Source organism: Neomonachus schauinslandi, chromosome 5, assembly GCF_002201575.2.
Source record: "Neomonachus schauinslandi chromosome 5, ASM220157v2, whole genome shotgun sequence".
Classification (NCBI taxonomy): Eukaryota; Metazoa; Chordata; class Mammalia; order Carnivora; family Phocidae; genus Neomonachus; species Neomonachus schauinslandi.
Window position 1 is genome coordinate 107757816 of NC_058407.1, and position 16414 is coordinate 107774229.

At 43.3% G+C, this 16414-nt stretch overlaps 1 protein-coding gene across 1 annotated transcript in view; it reads left to right on the plus strand.

Moving 5' to 3' along the window:
• The first annotated feature begins 10119 nt into the window (after positions 1 to 10119).
• The window catches only part of NRP1 (neuropilin 1), a 137181-nt gene continuing 130886 nt past the window's right edge, over positions 10120 to 16414 (plus strand). Inside the window, 2 exon segments of the mRNA XM_021686025.2 lie at positions 10120 to 10465; positions 13886 to 14060. Coding sequence (XP_021541700.1) covers positions 10393 to 10465; positions 13886 to 14060 — 248 coding nt within the window. The 5' untranslated portion in view covers positions 10120 to 10392.

The following is a 16414-nucleotide window of genomic DNA, read 5'->3' on the forward strand; positions in this document are numbered from 1 at the left end:
GTCTGAAAAATAATATACTCTTGATATAGAAGCTAGAGGTAATATAAAAGGAAACCCACAAACCAAATCATTTGTCTTCAGCTTGACCTAGCACCGCCTAGGCTCCATTATTGCTCTCCTGAAGGGAAGTGGGAACAAAGGAGCAGAAAGGAGTCTGGTGCATATTCTGCTTCCATTGATAAGGGTGTCCAGAAAGGCAGAGCATTTCTAGTAGCACATGATCAGAAAAAAGTAAAGACGAACAGCCATGCTTTAACCTGTATTTTCTCTATAGACCTTTGCTTAAATTTTTAATCTAGTTGACTCACAAGGATCCTTCATGAAATAAATACTCCTTTCCCCAGCTGAATAGGAATCCTGACTTGCCCTATATGTACGAGAAATCAGGCAGAGAAGAGTTTTGGTGAGGGGTGTGTTGTGGTTTCTTTATTTTGCTTTCTCCTGTGGTTTTGGCTATTCCTCCAGTAGTACTATTTTATTTTATTTTATTATTTTATTCTTACTGAGAGCTGACCGTATATACAAGTAGACACAGGACACGGTCTTCAAGTCCATTTCAGAGCTTCATGGTCCACGTTAGGAACACAATTCCAGGAAGAAAATACACTGAGAAGGTTTTACATATCAGATAAGCAAAGGAGCCATTTCGTGTGAGCTATTCCATGAGCTGTTCTGGTACAGCATCCATACATTCAAGGTCTCACAGAATATTGGAAGATGACACGCCCACTCTAACTTATTTTCTAAAAACAATGTTGCAACTGATAGGCCCTGAAAGATTACTGAACCCAATGACTGTCTTTTACAGATGAAAATACTGGAAGCCCAGCAGGATGAAGCGATGTGTTCCGAACAGCACAGAGTTGTGGTAAAATGGTAGCCTGGACCATCTGGGTCTGGACTCTCAGCACAGTGCTCTGAAATTAAGTTGTGCTTTCTGCTATATGCTTTCATAGTTGAGAGTCTCCCTGACACTGTTCCCATCTCCGTTTAAGTTTTTTAAAAAAGTTTAAAAAAAAAAAAACAATCTGGCACTATAAATGTGTGTGGGCCTGTTCCAAATATATCTCAATATAGTCAAGTAATTCTTTTGTTCCATGAGGCTTAACATACCTCAAGAAAACATACCCCACAAGATTGACAGAACAACATACTGTTCCAAGTTCCTTTTATGATGTGATTACTGTTTATTGCAAACTTCATACTAGAGTCTACCAATCATGTCACCCTAAAAACCTTTCATTTGTTGAAGAAAACAAATTATTTTATAAGTGATTCTTAGGCCATGTCTTCACAACAATCTCTCCAAAGTAAATATGTCCTCATTTCCCCCTCCAAGGCAACTTAACATTTTGGAACCCCAGTGGAGTATTCTGACACCAGTGTGCACAGATTCCTTATTCATATCCTTGTATCCTGGAAGGTTCCTTGCCTCTAAAACCTTCCTCACTTGGATAACATGGCCCCTGAAATCTCACCATTTATTGGGTTAAGTCTTGTGTTCTTACAGTGATCTATTTCTCTAAAGGCCTTTGTGAAGGAGCAGGGAGAAGAGAAATAAAATGCAGGAAATTCACTGAAAAGAAGGTGGAGTTAAAAATGAACTCCTTCACCTGCTTTATCCTTTTACTGACACTAACCCCAAATAAAGTTTGAAATAAAAACTATGGACTCGTCCTATCTGCCACAGTTGGATATTTGGATAAAAATCTAAAAACAAAGGAAAACAAAACAAACACGACACACTGTCATCAACCATGATAGAAGCGAAGAACTGAAAGTTTCATACACTGTCACTCGAAAACAACAAAAAATAACAAAAAGAGTGGTCTGCTGAATAATGGACACCTGTGGCTTCTGGTGACCAGGGACTCCTTCCAATTTCCTCACAGAAATCAGAGACCCTCTTTTTTCTCTTGGAGAATTCCGTCTATCATGCGCCCTCACACTCTCGTTCCCACAGCCCTGGTGGGCAAGTGACCCAGGCTGACTAACAAGAGGAACCCCTCTCCCTTGACAACTGACCGCTCCAGGGATGGGCACATAATCCAAGTGGAGCCATCTGGATTTTATAATTACATACTTTGAGAGAGAAACTACTCTATCTCTGAACCCTTTCTCTAGAATCACAATCTAGAAGGAAAGAAGCTTTAAGCATGGAGCCGCCATTACCCTTAACACTGGCTGGAGAGTGCCTACTGGAGAATGAGGCCAGCTCTAATGAAAACACAGGTATCCTGCTGACTGGCACCAATTGAACCTTTGGCCCAGCTATGCCTGTGGCTAGGTCCACACCTTGATTTCCCAATTATGACCATTAAATCATCTGTTTGTTTAATCTAATCTGGACTGACAACTGACAACCCTGATTACCCCTCATCATGTATCCTGGAATTTATGAGATGCTTCCTTTTATACATGACAGGAAAGTTGCTATCTTCTATCTACATAATAAAAGATATTCACTTGACATGATTAGGACTAATATCAACTATACAGATATCAGAGTTGATCTGTCTTAGAAAGATTCCTGCTTAAAAACCCAAGGCAGACAATTTCAAACCAAGTTCCAAAGAATCTTAAAAATCAATGAGACAGGAGTTTGTTTGGCAGACAACATTAAATTTGTGTATGAGTAAATCTGAGTACAAGTTAAATTTGAGTATGTTTAAAGACATCCAGTCCATGTCTCAACCTAATTCCAAAGTCTGAGATCTCACAATGGAATTTAAAAATCCAGAAAAAGAACTACAATGGAGAAATATGCCTTTGCATACCAAACTAGAGACAATAGCACAGTATGAATTTAAGATGCCATTTGGCCACAGAAAACACAACCTAATGGATATTACTGTGAATTTTCAAAAGAATAAACCAATTGTGTTAAACTTATTTTATAGCTTTACTTCTACCTTCTTTAAAACACAAACATAAATTCAAAACATGAGTTTCCCACAGATTTTTCCATCACAGAATTGCTGCATAATCTTGCCAAATTTGAACTCTCAATGTATTTGATTCCTCTACCTGTGGCATAAGAAGGAGAAATGATGCATTTAGAGGCTGGTGAGACCCAGGTCCACTGTGAAACTCTGAATGCAAATTATAAGTAGAAAGTTCTGATGGACACTTGCTTCTTTTTTTTTTTTTTGGCTTTACATTTCAAAATGCAAACCTATATATTTCGTCTTCTCACCTATCACTTAACAACTTTGCAGTCTCATCTTTTACATGTCTATTATTTTCAATTTCTACAACTGAAAGTTACACTGAAAAAAACTGAGAACAGAAAGTGCAGGAGTGTCTCCTACCAAATATTTTTCCTTCCTGTCTACATTGCTATTTACTGTCCCTGCTGAGGTGTTTATAACATTTGTGCAGAAGGAGAACATGCCTGCAAAAGGTAACTTATGAATAGTCTGAAGACTTTTTACAATACAAAAGTTCCAAAAAGGCCTGCCTTGTTTTGCACGACTTCCTCAGATCATACGAACGTTGGTGTGGCATTAGCATGAGGCCATCAAGGCAATGAATTTTGTAGCTGAAAATCAACCAGCAAGTATTAATTTATCACTTCTTACATAGGAGGCAAGGCACTTTGACAATCTGATGGTTTAGCATAATAAACTAAAGGAAGTAGGCTTTGTTGAAAATGATGTCCACTGACAAGTAGTCTACCCAATACACTTGATTGAACTTGATAGGCGGGAAATTGTAGAACAACTCATAGCAAGCAAAACAATCACATATGTATTTACAAAAAGTGTGTGCAATGTTGTTGAATCTTGACTTTACAAAATTGAAGAAACATTTTAGGTTATTTAATATGGAATATCCAAACAAGCAAGTCTGTGGATGTCTGGTATAGGGGGTGAATGACCATTTAAAATTCTTCTTGGGTCATCTCTAGAAAGATAAAGGACAAAGAAGAGATTGGGTGGGAGTGGAAGACACTATTGCAAAGAGTTGTTGGGAGTGACACTTTCCTGTACATTAATTTGTTATAAATAATAGAAAAATTCCATTTTCTTCAAGGATTATTGAGCACCTACGTTGAGTCACAAAACTGAAATAATACCATTAATATTCTATTACTACTTTAGGAGGAGTTAAGCAAACTTTGTTCCATGAAATATTAGCCCATTTTTCTAGGAAAATGTGTTCCTAGCCCAAATTTGCAGCCTACCAAATTATCGAAACAATAGCAACAGCTTCTCTGGTCAGTCTGCTCTTCATTTCAATTACATTCCTCTCCGGAAACTTTCAATATCTCCCCCTGTCCCTCTTATTACATGAGACAGGAGAAAATGGAAGACAGTAGGGAGAAACCACCCCCCTCCCAGAAGGGCAAACTTGCTTGCAATTATACTCATCAGCTCCTCTTTCCCTACACAGTTATGACAGAGGAGCTGTCCCACTTCCAATCTAGGGTAAGTCTGCCCTTCTGGCCTCTATACTATATCCCCTCCTGCCTTCTCAAGCAATTTACATCCTCATTATCTTTTCTGTGACTTATTTTCAATACCTTCTCCAATACTAGATTCTACCCATTAGCATTCAAGAATGTTCAAGGGCACCCATCTTAAAAGCAAACAAAAAAGAAAAAGAACCAACCTCCCTCCACACCTCTTCCTTCCAGATCTATTGTCTGTCTCCCCCACCTTCAGTAGAAACTTTCAGAGAGAATTATCTTTGTTCCTTGTCCCTATTCCCTTACCTTCCCCTCACTCACTAGTCCACTCCATTCTGGCCTCTAGCCCTGTCTTTCCATCACTCCACTGAAAAGGCTCTTATTAAAGTCCTTCTCAGTAACCATCTGGCACTATATCCAATTGGATTTCAGTCCTCATCCAGCTAGGACTCTGAACAGTATTCAACTCATTTGTCTAGCACTTCCTTTTAGAAATCTCCCTTCTACTTGACTTTTATGACAATATACTCTCCTGGTTTTCCTCCTACCTCTCCAGCTGCTCATTCTCAAGATCTTTTGTTGAGTCATCCTGACAATCCAGCCTTGAAATGTTCTTCATCATTCTGTCTTGGCCTCTTTTTCCAATTTCCTTAGCAATTTCATCCATTCCTTCCACTTTGATTACTAATTTATTATAGTTACTGTATTGTGATATCATGATATATTACTACATATCAGCAACACACAAATTTATATCTCCTATCCAAACCACTCTTCTGTAGTCCTTCTACATTTGATTGTCTCAAAGATACTAAACACTAAACCTAGATCAGATCAGACTCATGATCTTCCTTCCACACTAGTCTGCTAGTGTCCCTTGCCTATTTAAAGGCTATCACCAACACCCATCGGGTTATGAAAGCCAGAACCTTAGGGGTTGTCCTTGACCACACCCTCTCCTTCACTGGCATATCCATCTCACCATCTGCCCTGTTGATTATACCTTCTAAATACACCAGAAATACATCCTTTTCCAACCTCCACAGCTACGATCCTTGCTCATGTTCATATTTAGATATACCATAGTTACTTCCTAACTGGTCTCTTCATTTCTTCCCTTGTTCTACTCATAACCCATTCTCCATGTAGCCCCTGAAGTTATCTGATAAGAATACAAAATAAAACTAAATTCTGTTAGGATAAATTTGACAATTCTTAACTGTGGGTTTGTGTTCTTTCATTGGTTGTTTTGGTCTTTGTTTTAAATTTTAAAATTATTTTTTACTCATTTTTTTCAAAATTCCTTAAAATTTTAGTTCTCTTTATAAAACTGTAATTAAATGTTAAGAGAGAGCTACTTCCCTGCTTAATTACTCAAATTATATTTTATAGATTCTCCTATTTAAAAACAGTCCTACGGAAATTTTGAATGTGTTCTCTCTAATGATGTTTTTATTGGTCTGATGAGTGTTTCTATTGGTTATTATCATCTTAATTTTGCTAATTAAAAAGTAATTAAGTGAAGGCAGAATAATCTAAGATTGTTCTTTCAGACAAATAAAAATACACAGCTTTCAAATTCTAGCCCTAACCTCTAACACCAAAAAATGTTTTGAATCCACTAACACTATTCAAATTTTAGCATTGTCTTCCTGCATCTTATTAATGCACGTGCTTTAATACAAAAACTCCGCATGATAACTTCGTTTTAAACGTTAGATGGTAGTATTTTCTCCAATATTTGAAGAATTTTTTTGAGATTTATTTATTTATTTTAGAGCGAGAGGAGAGAGAATGTGGGGAGGGGCAGAGGGAGAGGGAAAGAGAGTCTCAAGCTGACTCATGCTGAGCAGGAAGCCCCACGTGGGGCTCGATCTCCCAACCCTGAGATCAGGACCTTAGCCCAAACCAAGAGTGGGAGGCTTAACCGACTGTGCCACCCAGGTGCCCCAGCAGAACTGTCATTTTTAGTAGAAATTTTAAAAATAATAGTAGGGGCTCCTGGCTGGCTGAATGAGAGCATGTGACTCTTGCTCTGCGTGCGGGGTTGTGACACCGAACCCCACACTGGGTGTAGAGATTACTAAGAATAAATAAACTTAAAAAATAAAGTAATAGTAAATTATAAATTTTTAATCTTTTCCCAGTTTCACTTCTTCCATTCTTCTATTTCAAATGTAGGTTAGCTCCTACTAAAAATATGTTGTTTTATTGCTTTTCTGAAATATGTGGGTTTGATGCTTTAAAAAACTTGACTAGACTTGATATAGTTTTGAAATACCAGCCTCAATCTCCATATTGCATCAACCTGAAATACTTTGAGGAAGTTAGTGGCTCAAATAGCCCTCTGGGAGCAATGGATCTCATCTTATTTCTGACAAATTGATGAGAGCTTGATGAAAAGAACCTAACATTTACCACCCAGTCTATTCTTAATAGTGGGCAAAGATTTCAGCCCTGCTCAGGAGGTCCGAGTGCCTTATTCCTGCAGCAGCTCCTGCGTGGGAGTCTATGAGGCTGGGTATTGCCCACCCAAGGCCCAGGCCTGGCATTGTGGAAGTGTGCTCCATGAATCTTCCCTTCAATGGAACTAGGTCCTATCTAGTCTGGGGATTTGTGATGTCAGAAAGAGTGATGTGTTCGTAAGATCAAAATAAAATCAACTTAGGAACACTGCCAAATTCTTCCTCTGTCTATCACTTATTCTCATATAAAGGTCGGTCTGTCTCCGTTGCTGGAGAATTGCAGAAATCTAAAACTGACCCTTTTCAGCACTTAGTGGAATCTAACAGCAGAGGAAAGAGGTTGTTAACAAGGACGATTTGCTCTGTACAAACCCACTAGCTGGCAATTATCAATCAGTGTGGTAGGGCTCCATTACCCAGTACTGTGGAGAAACTAAGGAGTCTAGAAAAGCCTCAGATCAGGTAAGACCAAAAAAATCAGAGGCAGAACTTAAACTTGATATTTCCTCCACAGTACATAGTGCATGTCTTATTGGTTGGAGAAAGCCTGGCGAAAGTGCTCAGACGGTGAGCAAGAAAGGAGACAGGGGTTTTCTGCGTGTTGACATACTGGAGGAGCCCTTCCCCGGGAAGAGCGGAAAGGGAGCCAGAGAGAGCCAGGTTGCGGAGTGGGGGCAGTCCCTCTCTGAGTGCATGATCCGGTGGCTTATTTGTTAGCGTGGTGGGTCCAGGCTGGGAAATGCACACTCAGCACGGAAAGGGGAAGAGAGATTGGCGGCAATTTTATAAAAACAATACAGCTCAAGTCTCCCGCGTGTGCCCGCTCGCTCACCCCGCCGAGGCGCAGTCCGGTCAGAAACGGCTCCCCGGAGCGAGTGTGGCCTCCTAGTTCCCACCAGGAAGAAGGCGGGGTATTTGTGACTCGAGGACGCCCTGACCGCTGCACACACCCCCATTCCCCTTCTCTGTCAACCCGCCAGTTCTGAAAGGCTCCTCTCTCTCTCTCTGAGCCTTGGACTGAGGTCGCTCTGGGTCACCCCAAATCTGATGATGCAGGGACTGGGACTGGCGGGGTGCGCTGGGGGCAGAGAGGACACGGGGAGGAGGCGACGTGCGCCCGTCGGAGCCCAGCGCCGGGGCTTTCCTCAGCAGCGCTTGCTCCCCCGGGTCTGCGCTGGGCGCGGCTGGCGTCCGGGTCTCGCCTCCCTCCCACCCGCCCTCCCGCCGCCCGGGGCCCGGACGCTGGGCTCCCCGCGGCCCCGCCACTGTCCCTTACGCTCGACCCAAGCATTTGATTCCCGGCCTCGAAGTACCACCTCCCCACCCAGCGCCTCCCGGGGGTCCGAGAGCCAAGACCCGGGAAACTGGTGAGGGAAAAGAGGAGCCCGGGGGCAGGGCCCGCTCTCGGCGCGACAGGGGGCCGGGTCTCCAGCTTGGAGGCGGGGGCTCCCCGCGCGCGGGCAGGCGAAGGAAAAGCTGGACCCAGAGAGAGAGCGCGGCGAGCGCTGGCGCCGAGGGTGCACCTCCGCCCGGCGCCCAGCCGGCCGGCACCCTAAGGGGCGCGCGTTATCGCGCCCAGCCGGGCCCGCGCGCCTTGGGCTGCCCTTCTCCCGTCCCGCCCCTAGTTCTTCCGCCAAAACCCTTGACCAGAGTCTCCTTGCCAACATTCTTACATGTCTTGTGCCAGCTCTTTGCGCCAGGTAGGAATAAGGCTCTGCTTTCAGGGTGTGTACATAAACGCCAATTCCCAGAAGGTGTAGTGACCTTTTCACCTTCCCCACAAACTCCTTGGGAAGAGGTCCTTGGGAGGGCATTTACCCCCTCAAGGGCCAGATTGGTGGCCGAAACCTGTTTGTTCCCTGAAATGTCTTTGCTATTCATATCCTCAGGGGCCTTCTGCAGCAGTTCCCGGAAAGCCCTTGGGGGTGGAACTGGGGGGTATCCAGCCCACAGTGAGGACGCGCCGCCGTGGGAGGTGGGGGTGGGACAGGAGCTAGAGGACTGGCGTGACAACTGCCTGTGGCCTGGGATGGGCACCGTGCGAGCCCTGCCAAAAGCCCTCCTCCCCCACCACTGTTCTCCCTCCCCCGAGAGGCACCGAAACGGGGGCCACTGGACCCCTAATTGCCAACCCCGGGAACACCTGGGCTCCATAGAGACATGAGGCTGGGCGGGGTCGGGCGACGGCTGCCCCCTAGCTGGAGAGGCGCATCACCTCCCACCCTCCGGCGTTCCCTCTGTCCCGGAGGAGAGGGCAACAAATCTCGGTTAACAACGGAGTCCTCGGTGTGCGGCGGGCACCCGGGCACGACTGGCGCCCGGCAGCGCGCCCTGCTACCCGGCAGAGAGGCCGAGTGCGGCTGCAGCCCAGCCTCGCCCGATCGAATGGCCTGACTCGGCTTTACGCGGCAGCGACGCTGTCGACCCTCGCTCGGCTCTGTGGTGCGTCTCCCACTCCAGCCTAGCTTTCCCGGGTCTCCGCAGTCCCGGCCCAGAGCGTCAGGGGCGCCCTGCTGCTCTCTGCCCCGGGCCTCGGGCCGGCACAGCGAGAGTGACGCGACTGGCCCCGCGCTCCTCGCCGCCGCGGGCCGGGGATTCGGAGTTGGGAGAAACAGCAGCCACCTCCCGGGCGCGCCGCACTCCTCCGCGGCTGGATCCCGGAGATCCTCCGCGAGCTGCCGGTCTCCCCCGCCCCCTGGTCCTGAGCGAGCAAGCGGAGGTAGGCTAGCCCGACCCAGTCGCTGGCACCGACCTCGCAGCCTCCTCTCCAAACACACACCCACACCCACACGCCCTGGGCGCAGACCCCCAACGCCTCCCTTCCCGCGGAGATCCTTCGGGGCCTCCGGGAGAGAAGGACAGACGGACGGGGCAAGCACACGGAGGGAAACTTGTTCCTCCCAATCTCCTGTCAGGCAATTACTGGCGAGCCTGCGCCGGCAGAGGGGAGGGAGGAAGCGAGGGAAGGGCTCCAGAAGGGGAGGGGGAGGACGGAGGAGGTGGGGGAGGCGGGGGTGCAGTTGGTGAAACTCCTCTGTCTCCCGCTCATCTTTTCATTGCTTGCTCCTCTCCTTCGCGCAGACACCCCGGACCTCCCCTGGGCGCCAGCTCCTCGGCTCCAACGGGTCCAGAAACAAGTCGGATCTTTTTTTTTTTTCTTTCTGGAAATTGGCTTTGGTGTGTTTCCCTACCTCCCTCCTCCCTCAGCTAGCCCCCCTCCTTTTTTTTTTGAGACATGGCCCGGGCAGTGGCTCCTGGAAGAGGAACAAGTGTGGGAAAAGAGAGAGGAAACCGGAGCTAAATGACAGGATGCAGGCGACTTGAGACACAAAAAGAGAAGCATTTCTCTCGCATCAAGGCATTGCCTCGCTGCCCTCTTTTCTCCAAGACGGACTGAGGATTTTACAGCTCTAGGCGGAGTTGAAGCTCTTCAGATTGTTTAGATTCCCCCTTTGCTCTATTTTCCCCGCACGTTCTCGTTCTCCCGCTTCTGCCTGGGGATCCGGCGAAGGGAGAATGGAGAGGGGGCTGCTGCTCCTCTGCGCCGCGCTCGCCGTCGCCCTCGCCCCGGTCAGCGCTTTTCGCAACGGTAAGTGACAGGCGGAGACGCGTGTGACAGCGCGGCGCCGGGGCTCACCGGTTGCCCGCGTCCGGCCGGGGTTTGGCTTCCCGCCCCAGCCGCGGGACTCACGCAGAGCTGCCGGGGCGAACCGGCAATAGCCACCTCGTGGGCGAAGGAAACTTTTGTCCAGGAGGAGAAATAAAGAAGTAAGATAGTCGGTTTAGGGCAGGAAGATTTCAAGTCCACTGCCTCCTTTCTGAAGTTGCTTGTTTGGTTATGGGGGTTTTCCTGCCTCTGTTACACGGCAGAGCTGCCTACCTTCTATGATCAGCACACCAATTATCTTAATAATGTTTCCTCCCAAAGGCAATTAGATGAGACTCCCTTTCAAAAATTTGATGGCTGTTGAAAGTTAATGAACACTTTACCAGGAGAACTTCCGGGTTCTTCTGCAGCTCTTCGAAACCGTTTCCTCGGGTGGGTGCCTGCAAGAGATAGCGGATTTTTTGGTTGCTGGAACTCCCTCCTCCGCCTTTGCAAATCGCCCCTAATGTGTCTGTAGTATGAATGAAAGTTACATAGTGTCAATAAAGGAATCTGATATATACAGTGTAAGACACCAGGATATCTGAAAATCCCTAACCTAGTTGCAGCTTCCACTTAGCTTTTAAAACCACTAACTGTTAAGTAAATGAAAGAATGCTGGGTTATAAACAGTATCCCCTAACCTAAATAATGTATTTTAAAATGTGATCTGGTTGTAGGCATGTTTAACTTAGGCTTTAAAGTAGGTGAAGGCAAGAGTATGAAATTATCTTTACAGTAAGTCTGCAGCAATTATTATTAACTAATTATCAAATATTTACTTTTGTCTGACTTAGATTTCAATCAAAGTAATTAGAAGAAAAGAACACCCACTACTTACTGTGGTATATTGTTTTAATAAGGGACCACAAGTGGAGGGGTTCATACCAAGAGGAATTTAAATCACGTCTTTATGATGGAAGTTAATCTCTTTAATATGCTTTTTTGGAGGTTTTATGATTGAAGCAATAGATTTCCCCCCAACAGCTACCAAGCGGTGTTCTAAAAGATATGCTTAGAGGCAACACACACACACACACACACACACACACACTGTGAATGTGGAGTTCAATTTATTAATGAACCTGAGTTGGTGGCATCTTTCTATAATCTGGCAAAGGATAACATTCTCCTCCAATTGAAAGAGGTCAAGTGGTTAGACTTTAGAAATTACAGTAACCCAACCTCTGCCCTCTACAACTCCTGAGATTAAATCCATAGTCAAGATGTTCACAGGATGGATTTGAAACCTAATGCAAATAACTTCCAGACTTTAGGTTGTGAACTCCATGTATATGTGTGTGTATGTGAATGTATACACAAATGTATATATATGTGAAATATATTTTTAAATTTTCTTAGCAGAAATCTAGGGAATCCTGAGAACCTGAGCCTCAGTCTATGAGCGTGACTGGTTAAAGCCATGTTGCTATGCTTGCAGTGACCAGAGTCAGTAAATGCCTCTATAACACAGCAGACCTCTTAAAGCCATGTCCACCTCCTCGGAGTACCAGTGTCTGCTAAATTAATTCATTAACCTTATTTAGGTCTAATGGTCCAGAGTCATTAGAAATTGCTCTTTCTTAATCAACTGTTAGAGAGATTTAACAGAGCCAGGGAGTCTAGCAGTCCACATTATCTTATTACACTGTCACTTTCTCAGAAGTCACAGATTAAAGAGCTCTGGTGTGGTACCGAGTCCACCTAAATGTCTTCTGAAGTGACTCTGTGGAGTGACTAGAAGCAGTACTGTTTTATTTCACTCCTCTAACGGATGCCAGACACTGCCATGATGTTTGTATAGAGCTGGAGGAGACTTAATGAGATGGGGTCACTTTCCAAGTTTTCTGCACATTTAAAATAATGGAAGAGCCTCAGTAGAATCACATAACAGAGTCCAATATAATCATTAGTTGAGATTCCGAACTCCAGTTGCAACATTTCTTCTTGGCAAACCTTAAGCCTTTAAAAGCTAAGGCAAAGGAAACCAGTATAAGGGTACCCCCAGTCTAAGAAACATGGTCAGAAATATCTAGCAATTGAGAAAAACAATATGATTTATATTGTCTTCTTTTTAATTTATGAGAAATGATTTCTGTAATGCATGTAGCTTTATGCATTTTTGATGTGCACTTCATCTTTCATTTCCATTTGACCTGGTTTTCCTGTAATAAAATTCTGTAGATTTATAAATTCATGCTGAGAGCAAAGAATGCCATTCTCTTTCCACAGGGAATCTATTAGATGCAATATTAAAATCTATATATACCATTACTGAAAATTTGTGATTGATAGGTTTATATATTTCACTGCTTTCATACCTATTCCTCTTACATAGTTTATGCACCAAATTTTTATTGCTTAAAATTAAGCATCAGTAAATGTGGCAGCATTTCGGGCTGAGACTTTCCAGCATGAAATTCATCATAAAAAGTGACAATGAGAATCTACACTGAACAATAAAGCAGCCCAGTGACTGGTTTATTTGGCTCTCAGTGAATCACTTCAGCATTTGGGTTTTTTGAAATGAAGGCTCAAAACTAGTTAGCTCACCTTTCCCAGAATGTGAGACTGTGGCTTACCATATGTGGTATCCAGACCTTGGTGTGGTGGGTTGTTGTTGTTGTTGTTGTTGTTTTTCCCCAACATCTAAGTAATTAGAATTAATGCTATGTGGCTATTTATTTTTCTTTCTGCCCAGTTGCTTTGATCTGGTCTCTAAGACTGAACAACTTTACTTGGAGCAGTAGAGCAGAATTATTTCTGCTTCACCAGATACACTTTGTTCTTTGTTGATCTGGATCTCCAGAGCAGAGATAACTCAAAATCACTTAGATTTATGGGCAGATAAAACAACAACACAAAAGGTTTGGCTTTAAGCCAATCGAAGTCTTGGATGACAATCCCCACTGATCAATGACATAGACCAGGCTTATCATCAAAAAGCCACACAAGGGGTCGAATAGCTTCTTTTAGTCACCTTCCACTCAGAACTTGCTACTTAATGCGATTACACTTCTTGGGGGGGATAATTAAGTCTAGCAGGAGCTCCCTGGGGACCATGTTAACATCCATTGAGAGGACTTAATGTTTTTAACGCTAGAAGACCTTTTTCTTGGGAAGGAACTTTGTGGGGGGTAAGGGTGGAGTCCTGTCAGATCTCAGTCTACTTTTCTCCTGACCTAACCTTCCTGGGATCAAAGAGTATTCCTTGGCGGTGGGGTTTTATCAGTGCCACCTGAAGGACCCACGGGGAGTTCCCCCTAAAAAGTTATGGAATAATAACCAGTAATTTATATATAAAGCTAGAATACCTAAGTGGTTGTCAGGGGAAGATTTACCAAAATGTTATTTTTATTACAGATAAGTGTGGCGATACGATAAAAATTGAAAGCCCTGGGTACCTTACATCTCCTGGTTATCCTCATTCTTATCATCCAAGTGAAAAATGTGAATGGCTGATTAAGGCTCCCGACCCATACCAGAGAATTATGATCAACTTCAACCCTCACTTTGATTTGGAGGACAGAGACTGCAAGTAAGTGAGAAAGTATTTGAACAGGGCACCACACCGCCATCTCGTGGTCATGGATGTCTAAGGGGGAAAGTCAGTGTGTACAGTATGGGGTATAAATGAATCCAGGAGGGATTCTAATCTAGGCCAGATCATATGTCAATGGTATGGAAATTAAATTATGGTAAGCGATTTCTGAGTTCCCCAAACTAGGAATATTATGTTGAAATGTATAATCCCTCATATTCTTTTTCCTGTTAACACTTTTGGTTTCAGAACTCTTTTGTTAAGAAATGTGCCTATGTGCTTCTTTTTCTCTTTGTTTTCCCCTGAAAAGAGGAAGAATGGAAACCCAAACTTTCGCTTGAGTTTTTATTAAATATTGTGGGTTACTAGCATATATAGCATCAACAGATGGTGAGGTTGGATATTTTTTAACAAATCTGTGACACATTTTGTGATTTAAGGACTGTATCTTATTGAGTTTGACATGACAAAAACAAATTGTCATTGAATGAAAATGAGGCATATAGTATAAGTCAGATGAGGGTTTTTTTTAGTAGATTAATGATTGCAAGTCTTAATGGAAAATGCAAAAAAAATTGTTAATGCACAGTGAATACAATGGGGCTCAAATATAAATTGATATTTCATCCATCAGCTTTAGTTTTGCTAACTCCTTCTACTGTTAAGTAACTAAGCATCAATTTATGTCAGATTTCATTATTATTATGAAAACATTCTCACTATAGAGACAGCCTAAATTATATTTCCTCACTTTATATGAAAGTACTAGTTGTGCAGGTTTTGCTTTGCACAGTATGGAAAACGTATTTTAACTTTGCAGGCGCAAGCAGTCCACTCAGATCCAGGTTTGCTCTTCTCTCTGGACACCAAGCAGACCACCTGTCTCTGTCTTGCCCACATTACCCCATTCTGCCAACCTGCACAGGTTATATTCTGCAGATACTTGAACCTGAATATCTATCTTTAATGAAGTTTGGATATAGAAATAGTTTTAGCAAAGGAAAACAATCTACTTAAATCTCAGTTCCAAAGTGTTTCTCAGGGACTGATATGTTTTCCAAAGTTTTAAAATGGGTCAGTTTGATATAACTGTATACAATGTAAATAGGTTACAAGTTCCGTTGGATATAAACATTATTGTGCAGGGACATTCATTATTAAAAGTGTTCTATTTGCAAACACATAGCCCTTTTAGGGAAGACCAGAATGATATGAAAAGTTTCCCACCTGTAGGAGGTGCTTAACAACCTATTGAGTTGGTGCGGTAAAACTAGTGTTTTGTGCGCAGGGAAATGAGGTCATCTGGTTAGTTCAACATTCTGGTGCGTAGAGAATTAGCATATATTCATCGATCAATTTCCAAATAATCAGCATACACTACAGTGTAATAGAATTATGCCGATTCCAATTTAATCCTTGTTCTGTGCTTCAGGGCATTATATTGACTTCTTAATCTTGTATGAAAGTTTCCATTAATAGTGTTCAGTGACTGCTAGGAAACAGGGAGTTTGCTGTTGTTGTTGTTGACGATATTCTGTATGGTGATTTTACAATGTCAGTCACCTAGACAACCTAGAGATTTGTTTTCTCTTTCATTTTATTTTCGTTTGTTTTGTTTTATTTTTTTTTTTTTTTTTGCTTTTTGACAATACTTAAATTTCTCTAAAAGATATTTTTAAGAAACTCAACGTAAAACATACTCAAGTAATAACATTATTCCCAAAGATAAGGTGCCATTACATTTTAGTAAGCTCATGTCTACTAAATCCTGATCTGAGAGTCGTGACCATGTCTGTGTATAATATAATAGTTCAAAAATTCAGAATAATCAGGAGTCACTAACAGTGGTGTGCTGGTCAATGCTGAATGACTGGATCTTGAAAGGGGGTGGTTCAAGACCTCATCTGTAATATTTACCAATTCCTGTCGTGTAAATATTCCCACTGTGACCAGTTTCAAACTACCCATGTGATGTCACTGTACACAGACTTGTGTACTTGTGTAGTCCTAAAGAGACATGTGCGATGGGTTCTTGTGAGCTGGTGCAAGCCAGTTCCAGCACATAACCGGGGAAGCCAGTATGAAGGGGAAGCCAGTCGAGTGAATTAATACATGTTAAGTGCTTATAACAGTGCCTGGCACACAGTAAGTCTTCAATAACTATTTGCTATATCATGATGTGAGGTGGAGTATGGTGGAATTGGAACCTTCTCAGTTTTCTTTCTTCCTTCCTTTCCTTCCTTCCTTCCTTCCTTCTTTCCTTCCTTCCTTCCTTCCTCCTTCCTTCCTTCCTTCCTTCCTTCCTTCTTTCTTTCTTTCTTTCTTTCTTTCTTTCTTTCTTTCTTTCTTTC